This window comes from Bison bison, unplaced genomic scaffold, assembly GCF_000754665.1.
Source record: "Bison bison bison isolate TAMUID 2011002044 unplaced genomic scaffold, Bison_UMD1.0 scf7180017864303, whole genome shotgun sequence".
Classification (NCBI taxonomy): Eukaryota; Metazoa; Chordata; class Mammalia; order Artiodactyla; family Bovidae; genus Bison; species Bison bison.
In genome coordinates, this window is record NW_011494875.1 from 4,152,897 (window position 1) to 4,173,134 (window position 20,238).

At 37.5% G+C, this 20,238-nt stretch overlaps 1 protein-coding gene across 2 annotated transcripts in view; it reads right to left on the reverse strand.

Annotated features, from left to right (window-relative positions):
* The window catches only part of SHPRH (SNF2 histone linker PHD RING helicase, E3 ubiquitin protein ligase), a 91,030-nt gene that overhangs the window by 42,420 nt on the left and 28,372 nt on the right, over nt 1-20,238 (reverse strand). For both annotated transcript variants that reach the window (XM_010851496.1, XM_010851497.1), the window contains exons 12-18: nt 18,079-18,242; nt 17,708-17,964; nt 16,112-16,233; nt 11,848-11,936; nt 10,085-10,177; nt 4,249-4,356; nt 1,463-1,605 (exon numbers count right to left, since the gene is read on the reverse strand). In XM_010851496.1, the coding sequence (XP_010849798.1) occupies nt 1,463-1,605; nt 4,249-4,356; nt 10,085-10,177; nt 11,848-11,936; nt 16,112-16,233; nt 17,708-17,964; nt 18,079-18,242 (976 nt within the window). The remainder of the gene's footprint in view (nt 1-1,462; nt 1,606-4,248; nt 4,357-10,084; nt 10,178-11,847; nt 11,937-16,111; nt 16,234-17,707; nt 17,965-18,078; nt 18,243-20,238) is intronic.

Genomic DNA, 20,238 nt, shown 5'->3' on the forward strand with positions numbered 1-20,238 from the left:
GGTGACTGCAGCCATGAAATTAAAAGATGCTTGCTCCTTGGAAGAAAAGCTATGACCAACCTAGGTAGCATATTGAAAAGCAGAGACATTACTTTGCCAACAGTGGTCCGTCTAGTCAAGGCTATTGTTTTTCCAGTGGTCATGTATGGATGTGAGAGTTGGACTGTAAAGAATTGATGCTTTTGAACTGTGGTGTTGGAGAAGACTCTTAAGAGTCCCTTGACTCCAAGGAGATCCAACCAGTCCATCCTAAAGTAGATCAGTCCTGGGTGTTCATTGGATGGACTGATGTTGAAGGTGAAACTCCAATACTTTGGCCACCTGATACAAAGAGCTGACTCATTTGAAAAGACCCTGACGCTGGGAAAGATTGAAGGTGGGAGAAGTGGGTGACAGAGGATGAGATGGTTGGATGGCACCACTGACTCAAGGGTCATGAGTTTGGGTAAACTCCGGGAGTTGGTGATTGACAAGGAGGCCTGGTGTGCTGCATTCCATGGGATTGCAGAGTTAGACACGACTGAGTGAATGAACTGAACTGAATACTGCATATACTTTAGAAATGAGAAGTATATCAGATTCTATATGATGAAAAAAATGATTATACTAAGGTACATCCAAGTTAATAGTGACAAATGGAAAATGGAGCATATCTTTTTAGGGTGGTAGTAGACATTTGGAAAAGTTTTTAGAAGAGCACAGGAAAATGCTTTAAATATTTAACAGACATTCTTACTGAATTTTTCACTGAAAACCAGCTTTAATGCCAAGGCTGACCTCTGACTGGGATGTGATCTGAGAGGCGGACATCCTTCCACCCAGAATCCAGTTCTGCCACAACACCTAAGTTCCCCACACTAGGCTGACATCCCTTTCGGTTAAACCACTGAAGGTACTTTTGACAGAGTATATCTGTTCTTTGGAAAGAATTATTCGCCATTCATACATCAAGAGCAATAATCCAATATATCTATCTTAAAGAATTTTAAGTGTTGATAAGAAGAAAGACGGGAAGACAAAGACTCTAAAATATAAAACTGCTCACTGTGGCACTATGAGCTTAGCTCTCAGGGAATGAATGACATAGGGAAATGGGAATGGCTTACCCCAAGGGCAAAAATCTCCAAGACAGAACCTATTTCAAAACTCTGCTTCAACTTGGTTTTAAGCAACTTTATCCAACAAAGATACAAAAAAATACTTCAAGCAGATTAAAAAAATAGAAAAAAAAGCACACTAAAAAAGAAAACATTTAAAAATGACTAATATAAAGGAAAAAAGGTTTATCTTTTAGATTTATACCTCATATTTTGGTTTGAAATATACACTTAACAAAATATAAAATTCAGATGTTCATAACCGCAGTATGTTATGATCTTTAACTGGAACTCTTAATACCAAATGATCTGAATATTTGGGATGACTACTAATATAATTATCCTGTTTTGTGCTACTCTCTTACTTCTCCGACATAGAAAGCTTGCCAGTTTGTTGCTTGTAGTTGCTGGTTATTTCATTTCTCACTCTTTGAGCAAGTTCCTCTTCAATACCAAATTCTATTGCTCTTTGTATCACATTCAGCCACCAAGGAGAATTAGAATGAATCTGTAAACAAGATAATTAATATCTTTTCAGTACTCACTATATTTCTATCACTGAAAAGGGTTCTAAAAGGAACAATAAATGCCACTCTCAGGAAAATCACAATAGTAGTAGGGAGACAAATAGACATGTTGGCTATACAATGAATGAATACAACATCTGCATATATAATTAAATAGAACACCTATTTCATGATTACTCTAAATGAGTGAGAATTTATTGTACATACATGTATAACAAAGCTGTGCTAAAAAAAATACTTTAAAATTCAGTATTCACTCTATATATCTGAAAAGGTAACAGGTTTCTTTCTCAGCATAATAAAGACTTCATGCTTATCCTCAACTAACTGAACAAGATTCTACTCAATGAATAATCTATGGTAATTAATAAAATTATATGCCTGAATACTAATTAATTAATGAATTAGGAAGAATAACACGTGGTGTAACTGATTGAAATCAAAGACTAAAAGTGTATTTGTGTAGCCTCCTCTTTAAACTTTGCGATTGACTTCATGAAAGAGAAATTTTAGAAATGACAAATGGCACATATTTCATAAGAAAAATACTTATAGTTCTAATATTCCAAACCTTGAAAGATTTTGGAAACACGCACATCTAAGATCAAAAGAAGGTTGTGGACGTCTAATTTCTTCAAAAGACAACTTGTTATGTACCAAGGGTAGAGGAAACCCCACTATACCTTAAGAAATCAAAGAGAATAACCTCAAAATAGGTGATTTATCTCTGTATCTGTTCATTTAATCAATAAACACTGTTAACAGCAAATAAACCTTTATTGTGGCCCAGGTACTATATGGGCTTCCCTTGTGGCTCAGCTGTAAAGAAGCGCCTGCAATGCGGGAGACCTGGGTTCGATCCCTGGGTTGGGAAGATCCCCTGCAGAAGGGAAAGGCTACCTACTCCAGTATTCTGGCCTGGAGAATTTCATGGACTGTATCGTCCATGGCGTTGCAAAGAGTCAGGCACGACTGAGCGACTTTCACTTCACTATACTAGGTGCTAAGAATTCCAAGATAATAAGAAAGCTCAAGTTTCTCCCCAGATCAGAACATAAACCAAAATGTTGTTGTTGTTCAGTGTCCCAGTCGTGTCCGACTGTTTGAGACTACATGGACTGCAGCAGGCCAGGCCTCCCTGTCCCTCACCATCTCCTGGAGTTTGCCTAAGTCCATGCTTATTGCATCGGTGATGCTGTCCAGCCATCTCATCCTCTAACGCCCTCTTCTCCTTCTGCCCTCAATCTTTCCCAGCATCAGGGACTTTTCGAATGAGTTGTCTGTTCGCATCAGATGACCAAAATACTGGAGCTTCAGCTTCAGCATCAGTCCTTCCAGTGAATATTCAGGGTTGATCTCTCTTAAGACTGACTGGTTTGATCTCCTTGCTGTCTAAGGGACTTTCAGGAGTCTTCTCCAGGACCACAGTTGGAAGGCCTCAATTCTTTGGTGTTCTGCCTTCTTTACAGTCCAGCTTTCATAACCATACGTGACCACAGGGAAGACCATAGCCTTGACTATGTGGGCCTTTGTTGACAGGGTAATGTCTCTGCTTTTCAACACAGTCTATATTTGTCATCCCTTTCCTGCCAAGAGGCATTCGTCTTTGATTTCATGGCTGCAGTCACCATCCACTGTGATTTTGAAGCCCAAGAAGAGAAAATCTGTCCCTACTTCCACCTTCTCCCCTTCTATTTGCCATGAAGTAATGGAGCCGGATGCTATGACCTTAGTTTTTTAATATTTAGTTTTATGCTGGCTCTTTCACTCTCCTCCTTCACCCTCATCAAGGTGCTCTTTAGTTCTTCTTTGCTTTCTGCCATTAGAGTGGTATCATCTGCGTATCTGAGGTTGTTGTTTTTCCTGCCTATCTTGATTCCAGCCTGTAACTCGTCGGTCTGGCATTTCTCATGATGTGCTCAGCATACAGATGAAAGAAACAGGGTGAGAGCAGATAGCCCTGTCGTACTCCTTTCTTAATCTTGAACTAAACAGTTGTTCCATACAGGGTTCTAACTGTTGCTTCTTGATCTGCACACAGGTTTCTCAGGAGACAGGTAAGGTGGTCTGGTACTCCTATCTCTCTAAGAGCTTTCCACAGTTTGTCATGATCCACACAGTTAAAGGCTTTAGCGTAGTTGATGAACAGAGAGATGTTTTTCTGAAATTCCCTTGCTTTCTCTATAATTCACTGAATGTTGGCAATGTGATCTCTAGTTCCTCTTCCTTTTTGAAACCCAGCTGGACATCTGGAAGTTCTTGGTTCGCATAATGCTGAAGCCTAGTGTGCAAGATTTTAAGTAAGACCATACTAGCTTGAGAGATGACTGCAACTGTTTGATGGTTAGCACATTCTTTGGTGGTACCCTTCTTGGGAACTGGGATGAGGACTGACCTTTTCCAGTCCTGTGGCCACTGCTGGGTCTTCCAGATTTTCTGGCATAATGAATGCAAATCCTTGATGGCATCATCTTTTAGGGATTTGAATAGTTCTGCTAGAATTTCATTGCATCCACTAACTTTATTAACAGTAGTGCTTTTTAAGGCCCAATTGACTTCGCACTCCGGAAGGTCTTCACACATTATGTGGAGAAAAATGTAAGTAAGGAAAATTATATACATACCTTTCTCTGAAGATCACGGATAGTCTGCTGCACAGGCAACAAAGCCTGCTGGGCTTCTGCAACTTCTGTGTTACACTTGCTCATATAATGCTCTCGTAGCTGTTTGGCCTGTGTTGAAACATGAAACAAGTATAAACTTTCGCTCCAGGTCAAGAAAATAATCTAGTATGATTCAAGAACAGTGTGCTTATTTATTTAAATCTGTTTAATTTAACTTAAGCATTAAACTCAAGTATACTGTAGAGAATGTAAAACCCATGCTCAGTTCAGTTCAGTTCAGTTGCTCAGTTGTGTCCAACCTCTTTGCAACCCCATGAACCGCAGCACGCCAGGCCTCCCTGTCCATCACCAACTTCCGGAGTTCACTCAGACTCATGTCCATCGAGTCAGTGATGCCATGAAATTAAAAAAATTAAAAAAAACCCATGCTAGAAGTTCCTAATATGTATGTTGAAGAGAATTTATCTGGAGGCCACCTTGACTTACATTTACCTGTAAGTCATATAATATAAAAAATTCCAAGGATTTGCTCTCCAAATTCTAATTTTTTAATTAAAAAAAAAAATGGGAGGAGGAAGAACAGTAACATTTTAAACTATAAGGCAAAGCAGGAATACATTTTAGAATTTCTTGTCTCATTCAGTTATCATAATTCCTTGGAATTACTTCAGTTTAGAACACTTGAGAATATACACTAACACAGGTTTTGTGAACTGAACTGTGTTCCCTCAAAATCTGTATGATGAAGCTCGAACCCCCAATGTGACTATATTTACATACAGGGTCTTTAAGGAAGTGATTGAGTAAATGCACATACATGAGATGATAAGGGGGGAGCCCTAATCCAAAATGACTAGTGTCCTTAAAAGAAAAGGAAGACACACCAGGGATGCAAGTGCACAGAGAAAAGGCCATATGAGGACACAGAAGGCAGCCGTCTACCAGCCAAGGAGAGAATCTTTAGGAGCAACCAACCCTGATGATACCTTGGTATTAGACTTCTAGCCTTCCCTGATGATTAATGGTGTTGAGCATCTTTTCATGTGCATGTTGGCCATATGTATGTCTTCTTTGAAATAATATCTATTCCTATCCTGTGCCTATTTTTTAACTGCCTGATAAGGGGTTAATATCTAAATCCCTGATAAGAGGTCAGCATCTAAAGTATATAGACAACACATAAAACTCAATATCAAAAAAAAAACCTAATTAAAAAATGGGCAGAAGACCTGAACAGACATTTTCTCAAAGAAGACACAGAGATGGCTAATAAGGCACACGAAAAGATGCTCAAAACCACTAATTATTAGAGAAATATGAATTACAACAGCAATGAGGTATCACCTCGCACATGTCAGAATGACTATATCAAAAAGTTTACAAATAACAAGTGTTGGGGATAACATGGAGAGAAAAGAACCCTTGCATACTCTTGGTGGGAATGTAAACTGGTATAGCTACTAAGGAAAACAGTATGGACATTCCTCAAAAAAACTATATATTGTACCATATGACTCAGCAATTCCACTCCTGAGTATACAGATGGAAAAACAATGAAAACACTAGTTCAAAAAGATACATATATTCTGATGTTCAGAGCAGCACTATTTACAATTAACACGATAAAACCCAAGTGCCCATCAACAGAGATGAATGGATAAAGAAGCTGCTGTAAATATTTATAGTGGAATATTATTCAGCTATAATCAAAGAAAGAAATTCTGCCATTTGCAGAAACATGGATGGATGCAGAGAATATCATGCTCAGTGAACAAGGCAGAAAGAGAAACACAAATATTTTATCATATTACTTACACTTGGAATCTAAAAAATAAAATGAATATATATGCAAAACAAAAACAGGCTCATAGATATAGAAAACAAACTACTACTGGTTGCCACTGGGGAGATGAAAGGGGACAGGACAAATCTGGGGATGAGATACAAACTACCACGACATATAAAACAGAAGAGCAACAAGCATATATTGTATAGTACAGGGAATTATAGCCATTATCTTGCAATAGCTTATAATGAAGTATAATCTATAAAAATACTGAATCACTATGCTGTATACTGTCTCATAAACTAACTATAGTAGTAGTAGTAGTGTTAGTTTGTTCAGTTGTGTCCAACTCTTCACAGCCCCTGGACTGTAGCTTCCCAGGTTCCTCTGCCCATGGAATTCTTCAGGCAAGAATACTGGAGTGGGTAGCCATTCCCTTCTCCAGGGGATCTTCCCGACCCAGGGACTGAATCTGGATCTCCTGCACTGCAGGCATATTCATTACCATCTGAGCCATCAAGGAAGCCCCGTATCAAATCAACCATACTTCAATTAAAAAAAAGGAGAGATTGTCCTTTCCCTACTGAATAAGAACTATATAAAAAAGATCTTCACGACCCAGATAATCACGATGGTGTGATCACTCACCTCGAGTCAGACACCCTGGAATGTGAAGTTAAGTGGGCCTCAGGAAGCATTACTATGTACAAAGATAGTGGAGGTGATGGAATTCCAGTTGAGCTATCTCAAATCCTAAAAGATGATTGCTGCACTCAATAAGCCAGCAAATTTGGAAAACTCAGCAGTGGCCACAGGACTGGAAAAGGTCAGTTTTCATTCCAACCCCAAAGAAAGGCAATGCCAAAGAATACTCAAACTACTGCACAATGGCACTCATCTCACATGCTATTAAAATAATGCTCAAAATTCTCTAAGCCAAGCTTCAGCAATACGTGAACTGCAAAATTCCAGATGTTCAAGCTGGTTTTAGAAAAGGCAGAGGAACCAGAGATCAAATTGCCAACGTCCACTGGATCACTGAAAAAGCAAGAGAATTCCAGAAAAATATCTGTTTTATTGACTATACCAAAGCCTTTGACTGTGTGGATCACAACAAACTGTGACAAATTCTGAAAGAGATGGAAATACCAGACAACCAAACCTGCCTCCTGAGAAATGTGTATGCAGGTCAAGAAGCAACAGTTAGAACTGGACATGGAACAACAGACTGGTCCCAAAGTGGGAAAGGAGTACGTCAAGGCTGTATTTTGTCACTATGCTCATTTAATTTATATGCAGAGTACATCATAAGAAATGCTGGACTGGATGAAGCACAAGCTGGAATCAAGATTACCAGGAGAAATATCAATAACCTCAGATACACAGATGACACCACCCTTATGGCAGAAAGTGAAGAACTAAAGAGCCTCTTGATGAAAGTGAAAGAGGAGAGTGAAAAAGTTGGTTTAAAACTAAACATTCAGAAAACTAGGATCATGGCATCTGGTCCCATCACTTCATGGCAAACAGATGGGTAAATAGGGGAAACAGTGACAGACTTTATTTTTCTGGGCTCCAAAACCACTGCAGATGCTGACTGCAGCCATGACATTAAAAGACGTTTGCTCCTTGGAAGAAAAGTTAAGACCACGCAAGACAGCATATTAAAAAGCAGAGACATTACTTTGCCAACAAAGGTCCATCTAGTCAAAGCTACAGTTTTTCCAGTAGTCATGTATGGGTGTGGAAGTTGGACTATAAAGAAAGCTGAGTGCCGAAGAATTGATCCTTTTGAACTGTGGTGCTGGACTCTTGAGAGTCCCTTGGACAGCAAGGAGATCCAACCAGTCCATCCTAAAGGAAATCAGTCCCCAATATTCACTGGAAGGACTGATGCTGAAGCTGAAACTCCAGCTTTGGCCACCTGATGTGAAGAACTGACTCAATGGAAAAGACCCTGATGCTGGGAAAGCTTGAAGGCAGGAGGAGAAGGGACGACAGAAGATGAGATGATTGGATGGCATCACCGACTCTATGGACATGAGTTTGAGTAAACTCCGGGAGTTGATGATGGACAGGGAGGCCTGGTGTGCTGCAGTCCATGGGGTTGCAAAGAGTTGGACACAACTGAGTGACTGAACTGAACTGAATCTTGGTTCTTTTTTATAAATTAACTGACCATATGTGGGTGGGTTTCTTTCTGGGCTCTTTCTGTTCTTTCCCATTGATCTATGTATCTGCTTTTATATCAACATCATACTCTTTTAAATACTATAGTTTTATAATATAGCTTAAAATCAGGGTGCATAATGCCTACAGCTTTGTTCTTCTTTTTCAAGATGACTTTGGTTATTCAGGATCTTTTCGAGTTCCACACAGATTTTTGGATTGTTTATTCTATTTCTGTGAAAAATACCATTGGAATTTTAATAGGAATTAAACTGAAAGTGTATACTGGCTTGGGCTGCATAAACATTTTAACAACAGTAATTCTTCCAGTCCATGAGTGTGAGAAATGAAACTTCTATTAAGTCACCTAGTCTGTATTTTGTTATGGCAGTCCTAGAAGATTAATACAAAAAGGATTAAAAAATTGGGGCCCTTTCAACTTCTCAAAACAAAAAGGATCATGTTATTTGCAAAGCAACAGAAACACTGAAAAACTTTATTCCTGTAAGTTTCCACTAGGAAACTTAGGGAAATTCACTTTTGTCCATTTAATTGAAATACTTAACTGACTCTGGAAACTATTTTATGAATGAAGAAAGGGGATGATCAGAGGCTATGTGGACAGTGGGAGAAAAACTGGAAAGACTACTGAACTGAAAATCCCAATACTCCACTCAGTAGTGGGACGAGCCATAAGAAATTGCCAACAGTAGACCACTCCTGACTTACAACAACAGCAATTTCATGAAGTCATTCATTTTCCTAGGCTTTAGTTACTTCATCTACAAAAAGAGGTGGTGGAAATGATTTCTAGAATTTCGTCCAGCTTTGAAATACCAAGGCTTCATATCATGTAAGAGTTAGGCCAAAGTGATAAAGTGATTTCCTTGGAAATACATCTACATAGTATGAACCCTCCACCTCATGATGCAATTTTCCTCTTCCTGTCACAACCTTCCAATTAATATCCATTACAATTCCTTGGTTGTAATTAGCTGGTCATTAGAGCTGTCTACTAATAGATAGGACTGTCTCCCGGAGAGCTTCCTGTCACTGAAAGCATTTAACAGAGTGCCTGATTACATATAAAGATTAGACACCTGCATTGGGAATAAAATTTCACTTGCAAGTTTTCATATACTTTTTCACTTGAAAATTTCATACACTTGATGCTAGATTACTATCTAGCATCTAGCTAGATTCATACTTAAAAAATACCTACATACTTACTTACAAGTACATACTTACAAAATCTCATTTTTTTATCCTCTTAATTTACATAAAGGTTCCATTTACAGGTTCAGTAGTTTTCAAACACATCTACTACTCTTTTGCTTTTAGGTTTGCCATCTTTCTGATCTTTAATGAGGCAAAAATTCACTGGGGAATTGGCATAAGTGTATTAAAACTATTTTACGTCATTGTTTCTAATGAGAGGCAATATTCATTGCAGAAGGAATTTCTTTGAGGACATAAGTTATAGTGAAAGTTTGAGTTTATTTATTGCTTCAAATAATACACTGAAGGGTGGAAAAGGTAGAAAACTTTATTTTTACTAAACTAAACCTTTGGCAGGTCTGTCATCAAATCAACATGATTTCCTTTAATTTGTTGTTTATTTACATCCTGTGCTGTTGGCTACCAGCAGCCATATCTATAACAAGCAGTTGCCACACAGCTGCAAGATTATCAAAGAAACAAAATAATATGGAAAGTTGCTATTCTATGCCACCCAAAATCATCAAAGCAAAGTTTGGAACATCAAAGCAGCAAAGAAACATGATTACCTTTTGATTTCCTAGGATGTATCAATTAGCCGGAACATGAACTCTGAGAAAAAATTCTTTTATAGGCAGAATGAAAAAAAAAAAAAAAAATTACCTCTTCCTCAAGTCTGCCATCTCTCAGGGTAGGAGGTATCCCTGGGTGCTTGGCTGTCAACAATTCCATCAAGTTATGGGTAGCATGAAGTCTCTACAAACACACAAAAGGCAGCAATTATGACAGCCAATGCAGTGGACTCTAAGGGGAGAATCTACTATCACTAAGGCATACAGAACACTAATAATGCATTTAAGGCCAAATCATCGGATTCTTTTCCTTTAAAAATAACTTAGATACCAACTTTCTTCAGAGTCAGTTTTACTGTAATTATCTTAATTCATAATGATGTAAATTTTCAGTTAAAATATATGGTCTTATGAAACATGTCTATGTATTTAACAAAGTATGTTAAATAGGTAACTTCTTCTCTTATACATGCACTTGTCTATATGGGGAAATATGAATATGTCCAGTAAGTCCAGTAAAGCAGAAAGGTTGACTAGATAGACTTATTCCTCTTCTGGAAAATAAGTCTGGATGAGCCTAGCAATTTATGACATTATAAAACCAAAGATAATGAAATACATAAGAAAACAGGGCTGTGACCTGGATCTGTTGAATTTAAGGGCTGAAAAGAGGAGGGGCTGGAGGTGCAGATGGTGTAGAATAAAGGAGAAAACTCCATCTTAAATCTCTGTATTAAATATTAATATAAGCCAGACATCTCACTGTGATATTGGGTCTGTGACTGTACTGAGGCTTCTGTTGCATTCTGCACAAACTGGTGGAATGGACTGGGAGGAACACCTCTCTCTCTGTTCGTTTACACCTTTATCCCAACAGAGCGGAGTGGCTAATTTGACTGGACAGAGTTAGATATTCCTTGGGTTATGCCTGGTCAGCAGGCTAAGCTGCTGTGACTCAAAGCAAGAACCAGGCTGCCTGATGGTTTACTCTTCACTGGAGCTCAGGCGCACTGGACTCACCTGCCCACTTCTGTTTCCTTTATTCAGGAGCACAGTATCTTCCAACTTGCTCCTTCTCTCGTAAGGTAAACACATTTGCTTAAGGTCCAAAGCCTTCTGTAATCCTCATCCATGCATACATAATATAAGGATACCAGTATTTAATTTTCTCTCCTCTTCCCCCTCCCCCATACACTCCTCCTAACACCTGCTCAGACACAGGTGAACATGAGGTTCCAAGGCCTAGGTTCTGAACAGTAAAAAAGAAGCCTCACTTGGGACTCAAGCCTAAACTTACCAGGATTCATAAAACGGATCTTATTTACCATTTAGCTAGAGTCTTGTCTATATGATCCACTGATAGAAGCAAGAAGAAATTTCACATTTAAGTGTTACAATTCAAATATCCAAATCTCCCTAAGAGACCTACAAAAACTAAATTAGAAGACCATTGGATAAGTATTATTGTTACTTAGTTCCACTGCTGAGTGAAACTCAATTTCTTTTTTTGTTGAATATCATGTAAATAAATACGCTGATATAAATATGCAAAAGTGATAAAACTGATGCCATTCTTTGAAATACGAATGTTTTGAGCTACTTTTCTAATGTAGGTTAGGCTTATCTAGTCAGCCTTGTGGCCAATACTGGCCTGAGTAGACAGAATATTAGTGTTTCTCAAACTTTTGGGTCTATACAAAAAGACATCTTGGGTGCTTGTTAAGAGAACATGGATTTTAAGTTTTATCCCCAGGGACTGTGACTCACTCCACTTGTTACCTTTCGTCCTCTTAAATATTCAGAAAATTTATTTTACAAAGATCAAACAGTTTGAAACTGTTTAGTTTTACTTACTTGCAGTGAATCTGTTTTGAGTTTTTCCTTGTGTTCCTCAGATGAACGCAACACTTCTCTATATAGTTCTGCTGCCAAAGCATACTCGCCTGGATAATCAAAATATGTTTAAAGAATAAGAAAATCATGTATTTAGCTCTCAAAGTCATCTAAAAACACCTACTGTAAAAATACAGCATTGATTAGAACTCCCTAATTTATTTATTTTTTACGAAAAGGAATTTGAGTTGGTATTAATATGACTGCCCCAGTAAAAAAAGTTGATGATGGCACCCTTTCTTGGGGGTTAAAATTCCACAGACCTAGAACACCAATAAAATAATTTAATGTTTTAAAAGTATGCTAAAAAACAAACAATGTTTTTTTCTTCTTTTTCAAGTTAATGACTTCCAAGCAGTAGTTATTAGGATGTTTGAAATTAAGGACAAATTTAGGGTACTTACATGTGTTTATAAACAAATATTCAAAACACTATGACCAATGTACACGTACTTTTCAGAAAAATAATGCACTCTTCTTGACAGGTATTGTTTCTGTTGGTATTAGGCCAGAAAGATTTAGTTTATAACTACATTTCAAAAATTTAGAATTCTTTCTATTTCTGGTTATATAATTCACAGTTAGTCTAAGAGATTTACGCTTTTTTTTTGTTATACCTAAAAAGTAGCTCATACAAATAAAGTCATAAAAAAGTACAAAAGCACAAGCTGATAAACTACGGCCCATGGGTCTTATCTGACTGTATTTTTGTAGGGTCTACACACTAAGAATTTATTTTTAAATTTTAATAGTTGAAATAAAAACTAAGATAAAACTATTTTGCGTATAGAACAGTCTTATGGACTCTGTGGGAGAGGGAGAGGGTGGGAAGATTTGGGAGAATGGCAATGAAACATGTAAAATATGATGTAGGAAACGAGTTGCCAGTCCAGGTTCGATGCATGATGCTGGATGCTTGGGGCTGGTGCACTGGGACGGCCCAGAGGGATGGTATGGGGAGGGAGGAGGGAGGAGGGTTCGGGATGGGGAACACATGTATACCTGTGGCGGATTCATTTTGATATTTGGCAAAACTAATACAATTATGTAAAGTTTAAAAATAAAATAAAATTAGAGAAGAGTACTGGAAAAAAAAAAAAAACTATTTTGCGACATGTGAAAATTACATGATATTAAATCTCAGGGTCCATGAATAAAGTTTTAGTGGAACCCAGTCATGAGGACTTTACGTACTATCTGTGGCTGCTTTTGTATTACAACAGCTGAATAGTTGTCACAAATCTTATGGCTCACAAAGCCTAAACTATTTACTACCTGATTCTTTCAGAAAGTTTCATTAGACTTCAGTGAAGGAGAGGTGAAACATTTTTAATGGCTCTGACTAATGCAACCTATCTTTTTTTCTGCCTGGGGAAAAACTCGAAACCAGTAATTTATACATACAATAAAATGAAAATCTAACAGTGGCAAAATCATGAAACACAAGGGAGAAAAAGATAAAGAGATGTTCTAATTTCAGTTTGCTGAGGAAAAAGCTTTTATCCTGATCGTTGCATACACTTGCTTATTTTAAACTGTGAACCAGTTTCATTAATATCATGGATTTAGAATTTTGCTCACAGCCATAATGAATATTCTATATATATATATATGCGCCTGGTGGTTCAGACAGTAAAGAATCTGCCCGCAATGCGGAATACCCGGGTTCAATCCCTGAGTCAGGAAGATCCCCTGGAGAAGGGAATGGCAACCCACTCTAGTATTCTTGCCTGGAGAATTCCATGGACAGAAGAACAGTCCACGGGGTTGCAGAGTCGGACATGACTGAGTGACTAACACACACACTTTCTCTCTGTTAAAGCTGATTCCATATATGTATATTTTATTGTGGTAAAGTATACATAAAATAAAATTTACGATTTCAACCATTTTTAAGAGTGTAGTCCAACAGCATTAAGTACATTCATATTGTTGCACAAAACACTTGCTTTTATACCACTGTTTTATATCTAGTTCTACCAGTTATTTAATATAAAGCTTTCTAAAGCACACATTTTCACAGTACTTGCCAAGTCCTCTAATCTCTATTCATTTTTATAAAGCAGATTACTTTCACAATAATAAAGTTGCATTATAATGTAGGAGTAACAATTATCTTCACACAATGAGCTCTCTTTAGCTTTTCAAAAGACATATGGATTCCATTAATATTTATACTGTCATTTATAAAGAACAATTCATTTAACAACTTTCTCTTCATAATTATTATACCTTTTAAAGAAGGTACAATGACTAGACTATAATAAAAGCAGATGAAACTGAGCTATTCATTATAATATCTGTTTTCTTTTCACTACTTAGTGAAAAAAAAAGATTTTTTATAGTGAAAAAAAATATTTTTATGTCTTTCCCAGACCAATATGGATAAAATATCCATATTCAATAAGCTATGCAAATATAAGCCAAATATGGAAATACCCATTCTTTGCCACTTGATGGCACTAAACAAATTAACAACTAGACAAATTGTACTGGTTCGATACTGCCAAACTAATTTTTTCCAAAAAAACACATGTAGAAATGAAAAATGTATGTGATGATCAGGAAAAAAAGCTTTCTTTCTCAGAAAAATGAACCTAAAACACTTCTATATATATATATATGTATGTGTGTGTATGTGTGTGTAGATACATACACACATATATATTTCATGTATATAGTACACAAAATTGAAATAACATGTTTTTAACACCATAATCAGTGAGGACCTTAAAATATACACTGTATATCATATATATATATATATATTCACATGTAATATGTGAATCCCTTTAGAGTTTAATATTAATTTTAGATTTCATTTAGAAGTCATATCTGTACTATCTGGTCTCTAATATTAGAAGAGTTTAAATTATATAAGTTAAATATGTAATGTTACTTTTAAAAATGTAGATTATTTAATATACTACTATGAATTAAACTAGAAACTGAAAGTAGTTAATCCCCCACAGTTAAGTTTATAATTACAATTAAATGAGACTAGACATACCACTTATTAACGGACTTTCTAATAGGAATTCTTCTTAACAATCAGCAATAGTTTCCAGCCACAGACGAATAACTACAGTGAGAAAGCAGTGGGAACTACCTGAAAAGAGCAGTGATGCACCTCTTGCTACATCATAGCATGGTATTTTGCCACACAGGAGCCAGTCAAATGCTGATCCTGTTAGAGTGCTACAGTGTTTGGACAATGATCAGATGAATAACCCTCCCAATTCCCATACTGTGCATAATTTCACAGCAGGGGAAAAGAGACAAGTCTGACAAGGAGACTAGAAAAAAGGCTAAGTGAAGAAATTCATTTACTGTCTAAGCTTCTGAGTCATAACAACACAGAATAAAATGAGAAATGCAGTTCATAATCAAGTTGGGAAATCTGAAATTTATTATTGTGATCATTTACAAGTAACATATCACTCAACATCGGAAATTTTTAATGGTGAGTTGCAACCTACTATATAGTATAATACTGAGGTTTACAAATGCCTATTTGATAAAGAGGACACAGGATTATAAAAAAATTAAATATCTGATGTGAAATCAAGAGATCCAGGGCAATTCTTTGTCACTTCCTAGCTGTAATCTTGAGAAAGCAACTAAGCCCTTTGAACCCATTTTCTCAAATAAAATAGGGATGGTAATGGCTAAACTATTGGGTAATCATGAGGATAAAACAATATATATATATATATAATAGTATTATATATACTATAAAATGCTTATAGAAAAATGAATTTTTCAGATATGAGGCTAGATTGACACTTATTTACTACATTATTTTTAGTACCTAAATCATAACCAGCACATAGCAAATACTCCAATATTTGTTGGGAGACTGAACTTACAAGTGATACTACTCTATAAGTCAATGACCAACATCCACTTGAATGTGTCACAATTTAACCATTCTATTTCTAGGCATTTTGGTTGTTTCAGTTGTTCACTATTTTGGTTGTTTCAATTGTTCACATGAAAAACTTTTAGAAGTGGAAATGTTTGGTGAAAGCATATTGAAACTTTTTTTTTGGAAATGTTCTGTATAACTGCTCTCCATTAAGTTGGACCTATTTAAATTATGATTAATACTGTGTTAAAGTGTCTTTCTGGGGAGACTTTGATTTACATTATAACTATAATTATAATTTTGATTTACATTATAAGTATTTAGAAGAATCAAAGATAACAAAGCATCACCTTCTACCTTTAATGATGTGGATGCCTGCTAAGCCATTGAGGGCACAGACTAGCTGCCGATGTGCCTCTTCACATTCAGTGCCACACTTCTTCTGCAGGGATGTCAGCAGTTCCTCCATTGTCATGGTGCTAAAAGAAAAGGCAGGTTGTTCAGAACTAGAAAGAAGATTCCAAGTGAGAGAATAATATTACATAAGATCAAGAGTACCAGTCTCTTATAGAGTCTTTGTGATCTCTGATATCTGTTTACCTCCATTTTCATCACTATCATTATTAGTTTACTATTCTAGCAAGCTTTCTTTCGATCCTCTCATTCTTTAACTTTTTCTCATTTCAGTCAGTGAAGAGCAGAACTAGAAAAATCTCCCTAAAGTGCAAAGTGGTGGTTGTGGTGGTTAAGTCGCTCAGTCATGTCTGACTCTTGCGACCCCAAGGACTGTAGCCTGCCAGGCTCCTCTGTCCATGGACTTCTCCAGGCAAGAATACTGGAGTGGGCATTCGTTCCATTCTCCAGGATTATCTTTCCAACCCAAGGATTGAAGGCAGGTCTCCTGCATTGCAGGCAAATTCTTTACTGTCTGAGCTACCAGGGGAGCCCCACAGCAATTCATATATACCTCTTGTGAAATACACAATGTTTTCTTTACATTATAGAGATCGATAAACTTTGACTGATGGCTCGGATGGTAAAGAATCTGCCTACAGTGCAGGAGACCTGGGTTTGATCCCTGTGACAGGAAGATCCCCTGGAGAAGAGAATGGCAACCCACTCTAGTATTCTTGCCTGGAGGATCCCATGGACAGAGGAGCCTATCAGGCTACAGTCCATGGGGTTGCAGAGTCAGACTCGACTTTGCAACTAACACTTTCACTAATCTTTGTCTTTGCCTTTAGTTATCTACAAACTGCTCAAAGGCAAGGATAAGAGTCAAATTCCTCTTTATATTTCTTATAGCGCCTGAAAGGATATCTTTTTAATATCAAGTGCTAAAAAAAAAGAGGCTAGTTCCTATCACAGTTGATGAACCAACAAATTTTTGGGGACAACAGAGTATTGAAAGGAATAATCAAAGAATATAGCTAGTATAATTATAAAGAAAATATTTAATAGGAATCTAATTTACCTAATTTCCTGATGTCAGAACCAAAAAATATAACACAAAATGAACAAAAGCGTTTCATATCTGGAGTGCAGCAGAAGACAAACAGAAACCCCAAAAAACAACAAAACCCTTCAACAGTCCTAAAAAAATGTTCAAAACCATGAAAATAATTTTGATGTGGTTCTCTTTCACAAATGGGGCTCCATATTGAAGAGAAATCACCACACTACTAAAAACAGATGACAACTCAGTTCTAAGACCCTGAATGAAACTGTGGGCTAGGAAGCTAATTGCTTTAATACTGTCTATGCATGAATGCATGCTAAGTCTCTTCAGTTGTGACCGACTCTGTGCGACCCTATGGACAGCAGCCCACCAGGCTCCTCTGTCCACGGGATTCTCTAGGCAAGAATACAGGAGTGGGTTGCCATTTCCTTCCCCCAATACTGTCGATCACTGCTCTATTATCTCTTACAGTATAAGAAAACTGATAATAAAACCTTTTTTGGAGTGGCAAGAACTCGCCACGAACAGCCTGTGGGTGGCAGCAGGCCTGTCGGAGCCTCAGCAATGGATATAGGATGGAGGTGACGGTCCTTCTGTCCAGGCTGCTGAGCTTCAAAGCCCAGTCAGAAATCTTCCTGAGTTTTACCACTGCATCCTGGCAGCACACCTCATGTTGACGGTGATAGAAATGCCTTTCCACTGGAGAAAAGTGAAGCCAGTGGGTTTCTTCTGTCTGAGGGGGTATCTGGATCTAAACAGAGGAGAAAAAAAAAAGTCACCTGGAAATTTCACTTTTCACCCCAACTCTGCTTCTTTTTAAATTTTTTCCTAATACCCTTAATCAATAAATACTTATGCTACTGACTTGGTCAATCACATCTTTCTTCGCAGACCTCCACATTATCTTGGCAATAAAGCTGTAGAGGAAATGAGGATTCTTCTTGCAATAAGGACGATAGAGAAGTCGAACCCACCAGTGTCTGACACAGTAAGGTTCAACACCGAGAAATACCACTAACCCGAACAGATCTGAAAAGAAAGGAAAAAAGCATGTTGAGAATACAGATAGTTTGACTTAGGATGGTTTGACTTAGGATGGTTTGACTTAAAATTTTTGACTTTACCATGGAGCAAAAACAAATGTTATTAATTAATAAATCATCAAACCTGATTTATCTCTATCACTCTAGCAGAGTGACTATTAACTGGGGTGGAAGGGTGTGATTTTGCCCACTGGGGACATTTGGCAATGACTGGAGACAATTATGGGTGTCACAACTGCAAGAACACTACCAGTATAAGGAGTGTAAAAGCTCAATATACAAAATAACCAGAACAGCCCCTAATGAAAATGAATTATCTGACTCAAAATGTTAATGGGGCTAAGGTAGAGAAACCCTGGTCTAACACAAAAAGAAAACAAATGAGACTTCTACTTCCAAATACAACATAGTAAGTTAGTTGAAGAAGCTGAATGGTTCTATGAAGACCTATAAGACCTTTTAGAACTAACACCCCCAAAAGATGTCCTTTTCATTATAGAGGACTGGAATGCAAAAGAAGGAAGTCAAAAAGCACCTGGAATAACAGGCAAATTTGGCCTTGGAGTACTGAATGAAGCAAGGCAAAGGCTAACAGAGTTTTGCCAAGGAAACACACTGGTCATAGCAAACACCCTCTTCCAACAACACAAGAGAAGACTCTACACACCAGATAGTCAACACTAAAATCAGATTGATTATATTCTTTGCAGCCAAAGATGGAGAAGCTCTATAAGGTCAGCAAAAACAAGACTGGGAGCTGACTGTGGCTCAGATCATGAACTCCTTATTGCCAAATTCAGACTTAAATTGAAGAAAGTGGGGAAAACCACTAGACCATGAATGGTATGACCTAAATCAAATCCCTTATGATTATACAGTGGAAGTGAGAAATAGGTATAAGGGACTAGATCTGATAGACAGAGTGCCTGAAGAAGTAGGGACCGAGATTCGTGACACTGACTGAACTGAACTGAAGTCACATCAGGCTAACATTCCCACCGTAGTTACTATTAACGCAAAAAACCCCCCAAAACCCTGATACATTGTAAGCGTGATAGCATTAAAGATATCAGAGAATCACGGAAGCAAAGATGAAAAAATAAACTAAATTTCCAGACATTCGGAAAATGCTATTTTTTACGGTAACTTGGACATGAGAAAACTTTTGGCGTCATTATGTTGATTGTGGAAATAAACTCCCTGGTAAATATATATGTCAAAAGTTTACAAATTTTGTATTTTAAATATTTATAGTTTCATTATATGTCATTCATAGCTCAATAAAGCTGTTTAAAAAATTAATCAAAAATTTGTTAAAGGGTGCCAGATGCTCAAAACACCTGCCAACATCTTATTTATCCCAAATTAAGTACCCAGGGAACTGCAGAATTACTGCTCATATTCCTTTAACATTAAAATGAGAATAAAGTAACTGTGATAGGCATTTTCTCTACACCTTCTTAGCTAACTCTGGAGTTCAATGAGATCTTCAGTTCAGTTCAGTTCAGTCGCTCAGTCACGTTCGACTCTTTGCAACCCCATGAATCGCAGCACGCCAGGCCTCCCTGTCCATCACCAACTCTCGCAGTTTACTCAAACTCATGTCCATCGAGTCGATGATGCCATCCAGATGTCTCATCCTCTGTCGTCCCCTTCTCTTCCTGCCCCCAATCCCTCCCAGCATCAGGGTCTTTTCCAATGAGTCAACTCTTCGCATGAGGTGGCCAAAGTACTGGAGTTTCAGCTTCAGCTTCATTTCTTCCAATGAACACCCAGGACTGATCTCCTCCAGATGGACTGGTTCGATCTCCTTGCAGTCCAAGGGACTCTCAAGAGTCTTCTCCAACACCACAGTTCAAAAGCATCAATTCTTCGGTGCTCAGCTTTCTTCACAGTCCAACTCTCACATCCATACATGACTACTGGAAAAACCATAGCCTTGACTAGATGGACCTTTGTTGGCAAAGTAATGTCTCTGCTTT